This window comes from Anthonomus grandis, chromosome 7, assembly GCF_022605725.1.
Source record: "Anthonomus grandis grandis chromosome 7, icAntGran1.3, whole genome shotgun sequence".
Classification (NCBI taxonomy): Eukaryota; Metazoa; Arthropoda; class Insecta; order Coleoptera; family Curculionidae; genus Anthonomus; species Anthonomus grandis.
The window spans coordinates 14,990,112-15,003,993 of record NC_065552.1 but is presented as its reverse complement, the minus strand read 5'-3'; the positions used below and the strand labels follow the sequence as shown (position 1 = coordinate 15,003,993).

The 13,882-nt window shown below is 35.9% G+C and overlaps 2 protein-coding genes across 2 annotated transcripts in view; both read left to right on the top strand.

Annotated features, from left to right (window-relative positions):
* The window catches only part of LOC126738161 (ATP-binding cassette sub-family G member 1-like), a 77,453-nt gene extending 76,117 nt beyond the window's left edge, over positions 1-1,336 (top strand). The window contains exons 11-12 of the mRNA XM_050443354.1: positions 226-378; positions 454-1,336. Of these exons, the coding sequence (XP_050299311.1) occupies positions 226-378; positions 454-798 (498 nt within the window). The 3' untranslated portion in view covers positions 799-1,336. The remainder of the gene's footprint in view (positions 1-225; positions 379-453) is intronic.
* Positions 1,337-6,373: 5,037 nt separating this feature from the next.
* On the top strand, positions 6,374-10,483 carry LOC126738734 (uncharacterized). Its single transcript, XM_050444172.1, has one exon. The coding sequence runs from the start codon at positions 6,374-6,376 to the stop codon at positions 10,481-10,483; it is 4,110 nt and encodes a 1,369-aa protein (XP_050300129.1).
* The last annotated feature ends 3,399 nt before the right edge of the window (positions 10,484-13,882 follow it).

The window sequence follows — 13,882 nt, the reverse complement described above, 5'->3', positions numbered from 1 at the left end:
GTAAATTATAGAAAATAAATAAAACATACGACATTTTGTAACTTAACGTAAACTTTGGTTAATAAACTTGATATCCGTATGAAAAATTTGAAAAATATAATGTTTATCAGACTCTCGATTTAAAAATTTAAGAGTACACCAACATTAGACTTAATATTTTTGATTAATATTTAAAGCTTAGAGACATTTTTATGGATATAATTAATTTTGCAACTTTGTTTACAGGTTCTGTGTACGTGGACTTATATCGTTATATCCTATTATTTGACGAGTCAACCGATAGACTACCGAGCAGGTCTTTTCATTCTATTTGTTACTCTTGGTACTCTGTGTGCACAGTCGATGGGATATTTCATTGGAGCTACTACGAGTACAAAGGTGGTTATTGCAGTTTATTATTACACTTTATCATAAAACAAAAAACAATTTGTAAATTACCTTTTTATTTTACAGATTGCAGTCTTCATCGGTCCTGTTTTAGCATGTTGCTTCTCAATCTTCGGGTTCTGTCTACGTCGTTACGATACACCTAGCATGTTTAGATGGCTGTTTTCAATAAGTTACTTTAGAGCTACTTTCCATGGAGTTGTTGTGGCTGTGTACGGGTTCAACCGGAAGGACCTCTACTGTCCGGAAGACGAGACATACTGTCATTACTCTGACCCTGCTAAGTTTTTAAAGGAAATGGATATTGTCAATATTGATTTGGTATCAAATATCTCTATGGTGGTTTTTATATGGTGTCTTATGCATGCTGCGACATATTTGACGCTGTGGTTAAAACTAAATAAGCGGTAAAAACAATTAAGGATTTTAATTCTCATAATAAAGTTTTCTAAATAGAAAAAGTGTTATTAAAGACCGAATTGTGTTTGTTTATTTTAACTTTATTCTTCTCTGTTAATATAAATTCTTTCAATTTAGTTTTTCTGTGATAGTATCAAACAGACCATGGCCAGTAAAATCAGGACATGTGATAAGTTCGTTGTAGCAGGTTTTGCATTAACCAAAGAACTTTATTTGAAATTTATTTTATAAATTAAGAAAAGTATTATGATGTCTTATATATATTTCGTATATATTTAAACTAGACTTATAAAACTCATTTGTTAAACCTTGATGTGATTGTATTACTGCAGTAGCTGCCTTAATTTACATACATATTGTTTTCTTGCCGAAAATCTAAAATTATTTTATGTTATGGTTTTATTTAAACTTAGATCCTTAATTTCTTGCCGCTAGTCAGTTAGACAAGCTAGATTTAGTGCATAAATGTATATCTTTAACCGGTATTTATTTACTTTTTGATTAAATATATGACACGATTTTTAACAGATTATTTGTATATTTTCAAATAGCGTTTCTTATTATCTCTTAACTCTTCTCGCGATAAAAACTTGTCCAGTCTTTTATATAATTACAAATTATCATAAATGATTTGTTAAAGAACCAAGCTTATATTGTAAATTAATTTTGGGAGGTGGTCTCCAGGCCTAAAATCTATATTCACATGGGCATTTACTAATCCAAGATAGACTGATGGTCGGGCTTGGCTATTATTAATATATATATATATAGATATATATATATATATATATATATTCCTTCAGCGCATTCACACTGCCATGTAAGGGCAATAGACTATCATTGCACTCGAGCTACGTAGTATTTTATTGTTCTTATTGTTCGGAGTATACTTTGCGTATCTGAATCCACGATGCCTGAATCGCACAACAGATTAGCATAGCAAGCAGGTAATTTTCAAAATCTGCCTGCATTATGTTAAGGAGTGAAAAGTATTGACTTTCAGGAACATTTGTTTAAACTAAGCTAAGATATATATGCCTTTTTTTAATATCCTGCGCTACAACACGCGCCCATTTCTAATGGCAATACGACTCTTAATCCCCAAAAAAAATGTTTGCTGCTTTTATATCATCTATACAAAAGATATTTATTTCTTGAAGCCTCAACACGGATTCAAGCTCCGATCCTATTCTTGAATCAACATTCATCACAAATGTAATGAGTAAAAGCCCAATTCTGCTAGGTTTTGTTTACTTAAGATACTCCAAAGAAGTAAGTTGACTCCAAATTGCAAACCTCTTCTGACACACATCTTAGTAGGACAAACACTAGATTGAGGATATAAGTGCTCAAACCCAAGGGACCTCCTTATACTGTATGCTCTCGCCCCTTCAAGAACCAACTCATATTGCTACATACTGTTCCCCCGAATTTTTCAGCTTATTTTCCTTTAAAAACACTCCTATGGCTACTTACATTCATGTATTATATGATTCCTCTTCCAACCACCTTCCCATTTACCTAGACCTTGATTACTTCGCCAATATCCTCGCTTCCCTATTCCTTTTATTCAACGATTTTCAACATTTCTCAAAACTTTAATAAAACTCATATTCCAAAGGATATAAGAGAGGAAATAAGACAACTAAACTGTCTTAGAAAACAAGTTATAAAGTCAGACGATTTTTTTATAATACAGCAGTTTAATGGTGCCAATCATTGAGTACAAATACTTCTTGAAGAATCTAGAGCTTCGAGATATGGGAGCAATAACTCGACGATATTGAGAAAAATATTGAATGTCCTTCAAGGCTTTTTCGCCTAGCTCGGAACCTGATGAAAGGGGGTAAGAAGCCCTTTTCTTTCAATAATTATTACAACACGGGAATTTCGGACCCACAAAAAAAGATTGAGATCATTGCAAACTCTCTCGAAGATCAATTCTCCCCAGACCCTTAAAATGTTACAGGATTAATTACGCTTTAGACGGGATCTGGATAATCCTAACTTTTATTCATTTGGTTAAAATATTTAAAAATTACTTTGTTCTAAATTTTTCTTTCAAAACTTTATAAGTACGAGACTGCTGACTGAGACACCCACCATAATTACAATTGCCTTCGACTCTTAATGGAATTCGCCAATATTTTTTATTGAACCACTATCAATATTATCACTATTTTAATTCTTTGTTATTGTTTACAATATGCTGTGCATGGAGAAGATTTCACGGCAATTGAATTGGTCAACCGGTTTACTAAAGCGGACGCCAGTGGCGCCGCGTGTCGAATTATTACGATTTGGCCCGTATTTGTACTTTCTACCAGGAACTCTATGGTTTGCTTATTAGTGATCTACGTATGGGTTTTGGTTGGGCCCATAGCGGCTAAACCCATAAAGTAACGAGCGAAGTTCCTCAATCTCTCCTACATCATGCTTTAAGCCCTATGTGGTGAAAATAGCTCATCGCGGGCTCTCGCCCCCGAAAGAAGAACACCATGGAACTTGACCCGTAAGCTTACTAGTCATTTTCTTTTCCTCAATTGATCTTAACCATATTATTTTGATTTCTTTCTATGATTTAACATGAATTTATTATCTTATCACCTTCTAATTTTAGTCTTTAAAACTTAACTAACTATATTTATCTTATAATTATGTAAATTAAAACACTTCAACGTTACGCCTTATTATGTAATGCTTCCGAAGTGATCACTGACGAATTCAGGTACCTTTGGGTTTTAAACTCTGACCAAGTAAGATGTTAACCTTAATAAACACCCTATTTAAATTAAATAAAGGTGTTTTACTACTGAGTGAGTAAGTGTGACTGAGGCAACTGACCATACAGAAAACCCACGAAGCCGGCCCAATCTGCGACAAATCTCTCGAGTTATTAGCCAATTAGTCTCTTTTCAGCAATGATAAAAATCGCTTCTTCTTCAGAAGAAGAATCTTTATTTTTTGCAATAGACACAAAATAATTTTCAATGGTCAGTTTGGTTTTAGTATCAAACACTTCATCACTCACCAGACAATTGACGTCTACATTCTCCTCGGAGGTAATCAAGTGCTTCAATGCACTTCAATCAAATGCACTTCTCGACATAAGTGAATTAAATTACGAGACAGTTTTACCACTAAACACATCTCTCTATTTTTATTCTCGACACGTGTTTCGCGATCTTGACGTGATCCACCCAAAGCTAAAACTCCATCGGTCATAACAAAGTGAACCATGCCATAGTAGGTATTTAACATTGTACTCTGAGATACACAGTCATAGAGGTTTCTCAGCAAGAACACACAGTTTCTCCATTCTCAGATGGATTTCTGGAATCTTGAGTGTCTCTTATTGAAAACAGCATCTTTTGGGTCTTATCCTGGTTAAGTTTATGTTTGTTAGCATTAAACCATTTTTTTTAGAGGTTTGGTTAATGGTAAAACTCTCGTAAAAAGTAAAAAGTCTCGTAATTTGAGTATCACACTAAAGGTTTAAATAGGAGTATGACATAAGTAAGGCTTTCGATAAGATGGGGCACGACGGATTATTGCATGAGCTAGGACCGTTTTTCCGAATGCCTTTTTAAACCTGTCCATTCATTTTTAACCAACCAATCATTTCGTGTCAGTGCAGACGGTTTTACATCCACCTACGACCCAATAATAGCAGGAATTCTCAAACGGTTTCTCTCTTTCCTCCCTATTATTTATAATCTTTATGCGCGATTTTTCAGAAAAGCCAAACAATATCCCTTTTCAGAATACCGATAACACCGCTATAACTACAACTTTTCATGTAAAAGATCACAAAATCTATACTGCAAAGACATAAAACGTCTACAAATCGATCAAGACCGGAAGACCAAGGTAGTGCTCCAAAAGGAAGAGAGCATCAACTGGCCATCTGAAATAAAGCGCTATCGCTCTGAGATGCTTCGCTTAGGCCTATATTTGGGAGTAACTTTCGACTAAAAGAGACAAGCCAAGGTCCAAACTGGTAAGGTCAAAAACCAACTATCCTATCCGCCATCTACTCCCTCGTCCACACCAAAAGCAAACTATCTAAAAGAACCAAGGTCCTAATCTACCAATCCTTTATTCGCTCCATCCTTATCTAGACCGCCCCCATTTAAACAGATCACTTCACGCTATATGTAGGCTCCAGGCAGTGGAAAACAAGGTTTTGATTCATCAGGCGCACCATGGTATGTGCGTAGCACCATCATTCTGTGGCAACTGCAACTTACAGTTTTTGCAGATCACCTTGTTTAAATGTTTAAATACCAATAAAAATATGTCACAGCGGCAACATCGAATTACGTAAGCCAGGGTTTTTTTGCATGCGTACGTACAGGCACGACGCGACGAAGCGGGAGGAAGAAGATAGGTTAAGGTTTCTGTATGTGTGTGTTGAGAGTACAACCGGAATAAATCACACCGTAATTTTAAAGAAATTTGGTTGTTTTATTTCAAAACAGAGATACAAAAAAGTGTAATTTAAAAATATGGTCCTTCGTGTCGAATAGTGAATAAAGTGGCCTGTCGATTTGTGATAACGACGCTGGTAAAAAAGTGAAAAACCGTAAAATCTCGAGTAAAAAGCCGGTGTTATTTTTTCGAGTTCAGACAAGTCATAGAACAGTGGCCTGTGTAATAAAAGCAAAGCCGCAGTAAGGCTAAAGTCGCCGCTAAAAAGTGTACCTGTTACCTGTTTTGATTTGGTGTTGAAAAGCGATAATTAGTTTTACTGGATTGGTGGCCTGGAGTCTGGAGTGTGGTATGAGGAGGTATACAGGGTGTTCAAGGTGTTAAATTACCTGCAATAAATTTACAAAAATTTTCTGGTGACTACAAAAATTGGTTAGAGTTTCGGGATTTGTTTGACTCAATAATTAATTCTAACAGTGGAATTTCAAATATTCAAAAGTTCCATTATCTGAGGGCATCTCTGGAGGGGGGTGCTGCACAGGTAATTAGGAGTATTGAGCTTTGTGGAGATAACTTCACCCTAGCATGGGAAACTTTGTGCAAGCGGTACGAAAATCGGTGTATTTTAGTTCAAAATCATGTAAAAGAGTTGTTTAAGCTGCCTAGTTTGATAAATGAAAGTTCTAGTAATTTAAGAACTATGGTAGATAGTGTGTCTAAACATATTACATGTCTAAAGGGTTTAAATCAACCATGTGAGTTTTGGGATACCCTTCTTATTTATATTTTGGGGGGGAAACTAGATAAGACAACATTTCGAGAGTGGGAAGAGAAAAAGGCCAAAACTAGTGATGTATTGCCAACTTTTCCAGAGTTTATGGATTTCTTAAGAGCAAGGGCGGATTTCTTAGAGAATTTAGAGTTGTGTAAAGATAAGGTGGAGAAAGTAAGTGTAGATAGAAATTACAATCACAAAAGAGTGTTTAATGCCCAAAATGTCCCTTTTTCTAGTAACTCGTGTTCTATGTGTTCCGGTGCTCATGTTTTATCTAAATGTGGTAATTTTTTAAAATTATCTACCAATGAGAGGGTAGATAAAGTAAAACAATTACATTTATGTTTTAATTGTCTTAAAATGGGTCATGCTTACACTAACTGTACATCATCTCGATGTCAAAAATGCAATTTAAAACATCACACATTGTTGCACTTTGTTCGAAAAAGTAATGCTGAACCTTATTCTGAACAAAATACTCAGGAGTCTCAGGGTGCAGCAAATTCCTTAGTGAATACTACAATAAATATGTCTAGTGAACGGTGTTATAACAAAGAGCAAGTGTTGTTACAAACGGCTCTAGTGCAGGTGAAAGACATAAACGGTGGCTACCAGGTGTGTCGAGCACTTTTGGATAGTGGCAGCCAGAGCCATTTTATATCACAGAAGTGTAGTGATAGATTGGGTTTACCTAAAATAGAGTTGTCATCTACTATAACGGGTGTTGGAAAAACAATAAACCAATTAAAGTATCGGTGTATGGTCCAGTTAGAAGGGCTTAAAACCAATTATAAAACTGAACTTTCATGTTTGGTAATCCCTATTCTAAGTGACAATTACCCATCAAATTCCTTTAGTACAGGGAATTGGCCTATTCCAAACCACATAAATTTAGCTGATCCAAGTTTTAATCATTCAGGGGATATTGATATCCTTATTGGTGGAAGTGTTTATTTGAATTTGTTGTGTATAGGTCAAATCAGTCTGGGTGAGGGTTTGCCTGTCCTACAAAAAACAAGGCTAGGCTGGATTATTGGTGGTGAGTGTAACAAGGGAAATCTTAACAAGGTATTACGACCATCCAGTTTCAGTTGTCATTTTTCAGGAAAGTTTAGTATTGAGGACATGTTGCAAAGGTTCTGGGAGGTGGAGGAGGTGCAAGTTGAGAAAAAATTGTTGTCAGGTGAGGAGCAACAGTGTGAGGGTATTTTCTCTAAAACAACAAGTCGAAATGAGTCTGGGCGTTTCATAGTCCATATTCCCCTAAAGGATTCACCAGAATGTTTAGGTGATTCGAGACACCAGGCTGTGAGGAGGTTCTTTGCATTGGAAAATAAATTGGCAAAAAATCCAATATTAAGTGAAAAATATATAGCATTCATGGAAGAGTACAAGCGTCTAGGACATATGGTGGAAGTCCCTCCAGAGGAGTTAAATAAGAGTCCTTCTTTTTATTTTCCACACCATTGTGTGACCAATGATAAGAGTCCAACTACTAAATTAAGAGTAGTGTTTGACGGGTCTGCTGTTTCTGAGAGTGGTGAGTCTTTAAATAGTATCCAGTTAGTGGGACCTACTCTGCAAGATGAGTTATTTCAAATCATTTTAAGATTCAGACAACATAATGTGGTTATATGTGCTGACATTATTAAAATGTATCGGCAGATACTGATTCATCCTAGTCAGTTGGACTTGCAGAGAATTGTATGGAGGTCAGATCCATCTCATGATCTTTTAACGTATAAACTTCAAACAGTAACTTATGGCACATCCTCTGCCCCATACCTGGCAGTCCGATGCTTAAAACAGTTGGCAAGTGAGTCAAGTGACACATATCCAAAGGCATCCAAGGTCATTGACAAGGATTTCTATATGGATGACTGGATATCCGGATCTGAGTCTGCTGGTGGAGCTATTAACCTGTGTAATGAAGTGAGTGAGGTGTTAAGATCTGGAGGTTTTGAGTTACAAAAATGGGCATCTAATAGCAAGGAAGTGTTAGATCATCTAAGGGACAAATACTCATTATCCTCTATTTTAGTGTTTGGTGAATCAGAAAAAACAAAGACCTTGGGTTTGTACTGGTTGTGTGATGAAGATTACTTGATGTTTCGTATTAATAATAATGATAGGGATCGAATAACAAAGAGAACTGTGTTATCAGACATAGCACAAATTTTTGACCCTTTGGGGCTGGTGGCTCCATGTGTTATTGTAGCAAAGGTGATCCTTCAGAGGTTATGGTTAAACAAACTGTCATGGGATGAGTCCCTTCCCTCAGATCTTAATACTAGGTGGTGTAATTTTAAGCAACAACTTCCAAAATTGAATTATGTGAAAATACCCCGACATGTGTTATGTTATAATCCAGTAAGCATCGAAATTCATGGGTTTTCTGACGCTTCCTTGGAAGCTTATGGAGCATGTATATATTTACGTAGTGTGACCAAGAGTGGGGATATGCAAGTGAGATTATTATGCTCAAAGTCGAAGGTGTCACCCTTAAAGGTATTAACAATACCCAGATTAGAGCTTTGTGCTGCCTATTTATTGGCTACCTTAGTAAATAAGGTAAGAATATTAATGAATTTAAAATTTGATGCGTGTTATCTATGGACCGACTCTAGTGTATGTTTGAGCTGGATTAAAACGCCACCAAATCTCTTGCAGACCTTTGTAGGTAATAGGGTTTGTCAAATCCAGTCAATGAGTTCCCCTGATCAGTGGAATCACATTTCATCGCAGGATAATCCTGCAGATGTATTATCTCGAGGTATTAGCCCACAAAACCTTGGTAGTTTTGAGTTATGGTGGAGAGGTCCCCATTGGCTTGCTTATCCTAATCATGACTGGCCAAAATCCAAATTTAACCCTCTAGAAGTACTACCTGAGCTTAAACGACAAGTGATGTCTTTTAAAATAGAGGAAGTTAATCCCTTTCCTTTTAACCGATTTTCCTCTTTGTCTAAGTTACAGCGTGTGTGTGCCTATTGCTGGAGATTCATTAAAAATTGTCAAAAGAAAGGGTCACCTGAAAAATCTTCTAATGTGAGTAGTTCTTATTTGTCTGTGTCTGAGCTTCAAGAAGCTTTTTTGGTGTTGATTAAAATCTCACAACAGAAAAGTTTTAGTGAAGAAATAATAGATTTATCCAACAATAGAAGTGTGAGTAAATCTAGCAAACTTAAAAGGTTAAATCCATTTCTAGATGACAAAGGATTCCTTAGAGTAGGTGGGCGGTTAGAACAATCTAATTTTGATTTCGATAAAAAACATCCAATTGTGCTTGATAGTAAACATGAGCTTACAGGTCTTTTATTCAAGCATGAGCACATTAGATTATATCATGCTGGTCCCCAGTTGCTATTATATTCGGTGAGAGATAAGTACTGGCCTATAGGAGGCAGAACTCTAGCTAGAAAGATAGTGTATGAATGTGTCAGGTGTTTCAGAGCTAAACCAAGAAATAAGAGTGTCATTATGGGAATGTTACCTGCTGATCGGGTAATACCTGCCCCTCATTTTTCTTCATGTGGAGTAGACTATGCGGGTCCAGTGCTTATTAAAAATAAAAGGGGTAAGGGGTGTATTAAAATAAAGGGATATATCGCAGTTTTTGTCTGTTTTACTACAAAAGCTATACACCTTGAAGTAGTAACTGAACTAACAAAAGAAGCCTTTATAGCGACATTTCGGCGATTTGTGGCGCGGCGTGGTAAACCCAACAAGATGTTCTCAGATAATGGTACAAATTTTGTTGGGGCTAAGAGTGAACTAGAGGCACTTGGTAAGTTTCTTCAGGAGTCCAGTGATAATATTAGTGAATTAATTGCCAATCAAGGTGTGGAGTGGCATTTCATACCTGCCTTTTCACCTCATTTCGGAGGGCTATGGGAGGCCGGTGTAAAATCCTGCAAGGTTCATTTAAAGAGGGTACTGGCAAATGCGTGTTTAGTATATGAAGATTTTTCTACTGTTTTGTGTGAAATTGAAGCCATTTTAAACTCCCGACCCCTAACACCCATGTCCAATGACCCTAGTGACTATTCCGCTCTAACTCCCTCACATTTTTTGATTGGGCGACCAATGATGCCTTTACCAGATCCAGAGGTGCGACATATACCCGAAAATAGACTTTCCGTGTATCAACGCTTTCAACAGATGCAACAACATTTCTGGTCGCGTTGGGCAGTTGAATATGTCTCCGAGCTGCAAGTTCTGCAAAAGTGGCACACCAGTCAACAAAGCCTGAAACCAGGCATGTTGGTAGTTGTTAAGGAAAACAACATTTCTCCTCTTCGGTGGTGTATGGGTCGTATCGAGAAAGTTCATCCTGGTCAAGATGGAGTGGCTAGAGTGGCAACCATAAAAACTGAGCATGGAGTGATTAAAAGAGCATTTACTAAAATTTGTGTACTACCTATAGATGCTTTAGAGGAGCCATGCTCTAGTGACATCCCTAACTCCTAAGACAGTGATGTTCGAGTTGATGTTAAAATTAGGCCTTAAATTTAATTAAAGGTTGTTTCTCGGGTTGTTTAGTCTTATAAGTTTATACCTAATGTGTGAAGGTCATAGCTTTAGAGTATGTGTTCTTATGTTTCTTTCTTCTTTTTATTGAACCCCTAGTGGCTTCAAGGCGGGGGGCATGTTTAAATGTTTAAATACCAATAAAAATATGTCACAGCGGCAACATCGAATTACGTAAGCCAGGGTTTTTTTGCATGCGTACGTACAGGCACGACGCGACGAAGCGGGAGGAAGAAGATAGGTTAAGGTTTCTGTATGTGTGTGTTGAGAGTACAACCGGAATAAATCACACCGTAATTTTAAAGAAATTTGGTTGTTTTATTTCAAAACAGAGATACAAAAAAGTGTAATTTAAAAACAACCTGATAAAAACAAAGTATCAGTACTTATACACTGCTCTTTAACACTGCAACCCCTGATTCGTATCACCCAAGCCACTCAAGCTTAAGCCACTCAAGGTTCTCCTTAGCTCGCCGCCGCTCAGGTTAGCCCGCCCAGCCAAACACAGGTCTACCAGACTTCAAGACCTCCAATTCTACGGGAGTCACAGTGCTATAGTATTTATTCTATTTATGTTGTAGAATTTTTATAATCCGCCAAAAATACTAAACACAAGTTCATACCCGGTCAACGTGCCAGACCGAGCGGACTTGGACCAGAAACAAATGGAACTAAAGAAAGCATCCATCTGAGTATATTTAGACGGCTTCAAAACCAATTATGGAGTAGGATCTGGAATATACTTCAATAACCTAAGGATAGAAATATCTATCTGCTTTGGGAAACACTCATCAATTTTTTAAGCGGAAGTACATGCCAAGCATGCTTAAACAATTGCAACTTAAAAACAAAACCATCAAAATCTACAGCGATAGTCATGCGGCCCTAAAAGCCTAGAATCCTTTACCTGCAATATGGAGGTATTTAGTATGTAGAGCAATATGGACTTACAAAAACGAGCTGATTTGGGAAAAGGAACAAAATTACCCTAACATAAATTCCGGAACATGTTAGGCTTACAGGAAATGAGGCGCCTGCTTAACTAGCCAATCGAAGCAGAATCCAACCTGATAGGTCTAAAACCAGCATTAGACATTGACTACACTAAATCACTGGCAAAACACAAAATCACAACCCGTGTATAACAAAGCAAAGCGTTACTGGAAGGGATTAGCAGGATACAGATACCATAAGGGAATAAATACACATGAATAGGATTGGTTTTGCGGAAATAGCCGAAAGCAGACTCATGGAGGAGGACAGGTCGAGACTGCAGAGCACATCTTATGCAGATGTCTGGCACTAGAGAGAACCAGGCAGGCCATCTTCGGTAATGCCTTACCTAAAACGGAAGATATTAAGAAAGCTTCTCGCAATTAAATTATCGACCTCTTATGGAGGGAAACACCTAGAGTGAGCCACAATAAACCTGCGGAGTGGAGGGACACAAAGATGCAACTCACAACAAACCTCACCTAGCCTTCATAATCCGCCTTAGATATTTTATGACTTATGTTTATATAGAGTGGGATACAGTTATTCATGGTTTATTCATGGATCCAAAAATTTATATAATAACCCAAGATATATAAGCATATATAATAAGCCAATTTCAACGTAAGGAAAATTTGGAATATTAGCATCAGGCCTAAACTGCGCTACGAAATAATCTTTTTGCCCGAGGAAGATTATAGGCATGGATTTTATTGCGGATTTGTGGTTGATTTTGCAATAACATTACGCGAATGATGGACAATAGATTCATATATTATGATCGTTCTTGCGCAGCGCCCTTTGTTTTGTAGTGTAATTCAGTACCACTTAAAGAGTAAGTCATTCAGCTTCCACGCGAGCGAAGCCACGGCCGGTTTCGCAAGTTAGCCTAGTTTTTTAGAAAATTCTATATAGAATAACCTTAAAAATATTTTTAAAGTTACAAAAAAGAATTGAAACCTATTTTTAGAAATAAAGACAATCTTTTCATTTATTTTTGAATTTCACACACATTAAAATATATACATGTGAACACATTCTCACAAAGTGCAACAACAACACACTGCAAGTTGAAATAAGTCCTCCATGTTTTTCAAGATGATCTTTATTCTTATTAAAATAAAATGCAATGCAAAATTTCAACACTTTATGTACTCAAATATAAAATTTTTTAAAATCTTCTTTTGAATTGGCTAAATCTGCGTAATGTAGTATTATTGTTTCTTAGCGTTGATCTCGGAAACATCCTTATCAAAATCCTATCTTAATAAACTCCTAATGAATAAATAAAAATAAAGTAAATGCCGTCAAGAAAAGAATTAATTCTGAAGAAAGAGGAAGCACCTTGAAAAAGAGATATGTATGCATCCGAAGTCGTAAACTACCAAGAGTCTGCACCTACATCCTAATTTATTTTTACAGTTATGTTGATATTTGCTGTTATCGGAGGCCTGTCATATAGATTAACTTCTTGTCGCGGAAACAATATGGCAATATTATAGTATATACTAAAATATCTTTCTAAAAACTCCTTATAAATGACAAAGTTAATGTTATTTTAATAGACAATATGTATCTTTATAGCCGACTTTTTAATAGACCAAAAAAAACTGTTATTGATTAATTAAGTCAGTTTATTAGAATTCATGTCAATATATAGTTTTATATTATAAAGAACTTGTTTTCTATGAAAAATATGTAGCAGACTATTTTGCAACTATAGTTGTTTTTTTTTCCTTCAAAAGACGAATTTTAAATTTGGTAATTGTGGTAGGACAAAGCGAGATGTTAGGTATTTTAAATAGAGAAACATACAAATTTTATTTAGAATAACGTTATTTTCTTTTCCAAATATCTCCTTAAATGATTGCTCTTATGTCTAGGATTTTCCTCTAAAAATGTGAAGATGTTATTTCACGTACAGAGGTATTACATTATATCGCAATGTAGCCTTAAAACCCAACACAAAAAATAAGTGTTTTCTATGCACAAAATTTGCTATTATTATAAATTAAGGGATAAATATGCAAATAGACATCTCATTTAAGATACACTAATAAGAAATCTGAATTTAGCCGGTATTCAATCTTGCTTAAAATGTCATTATCTGTTGAAGCACAATTTTAGTTTATTTTCAATAATAGTTTTTTTTTAATATTTAATAGCTGAATTTTTAAATATTAAAATACATATTAAAATCCCTTTATTTAAGTTTATTCATATTAAGCTTAATTCTACCAAAGCAACCGTTAGAAATTGTTCTTAATATTATTTATTATTAGGAGCAATTATCGTGTAGTAAATTCTTTAACTAAAAATAATAAGAAATTCAAGTATTTACCGGCG

Excerpts from the sequence above, each read along its gene's own strand:
- LOC126738734 (XM_050444172.1), top strand. The coding sequence starts at position 6,374 with ATGGGTCATGCTTACACTAACTGTACATCATCTCGATGTCAAAAATGC.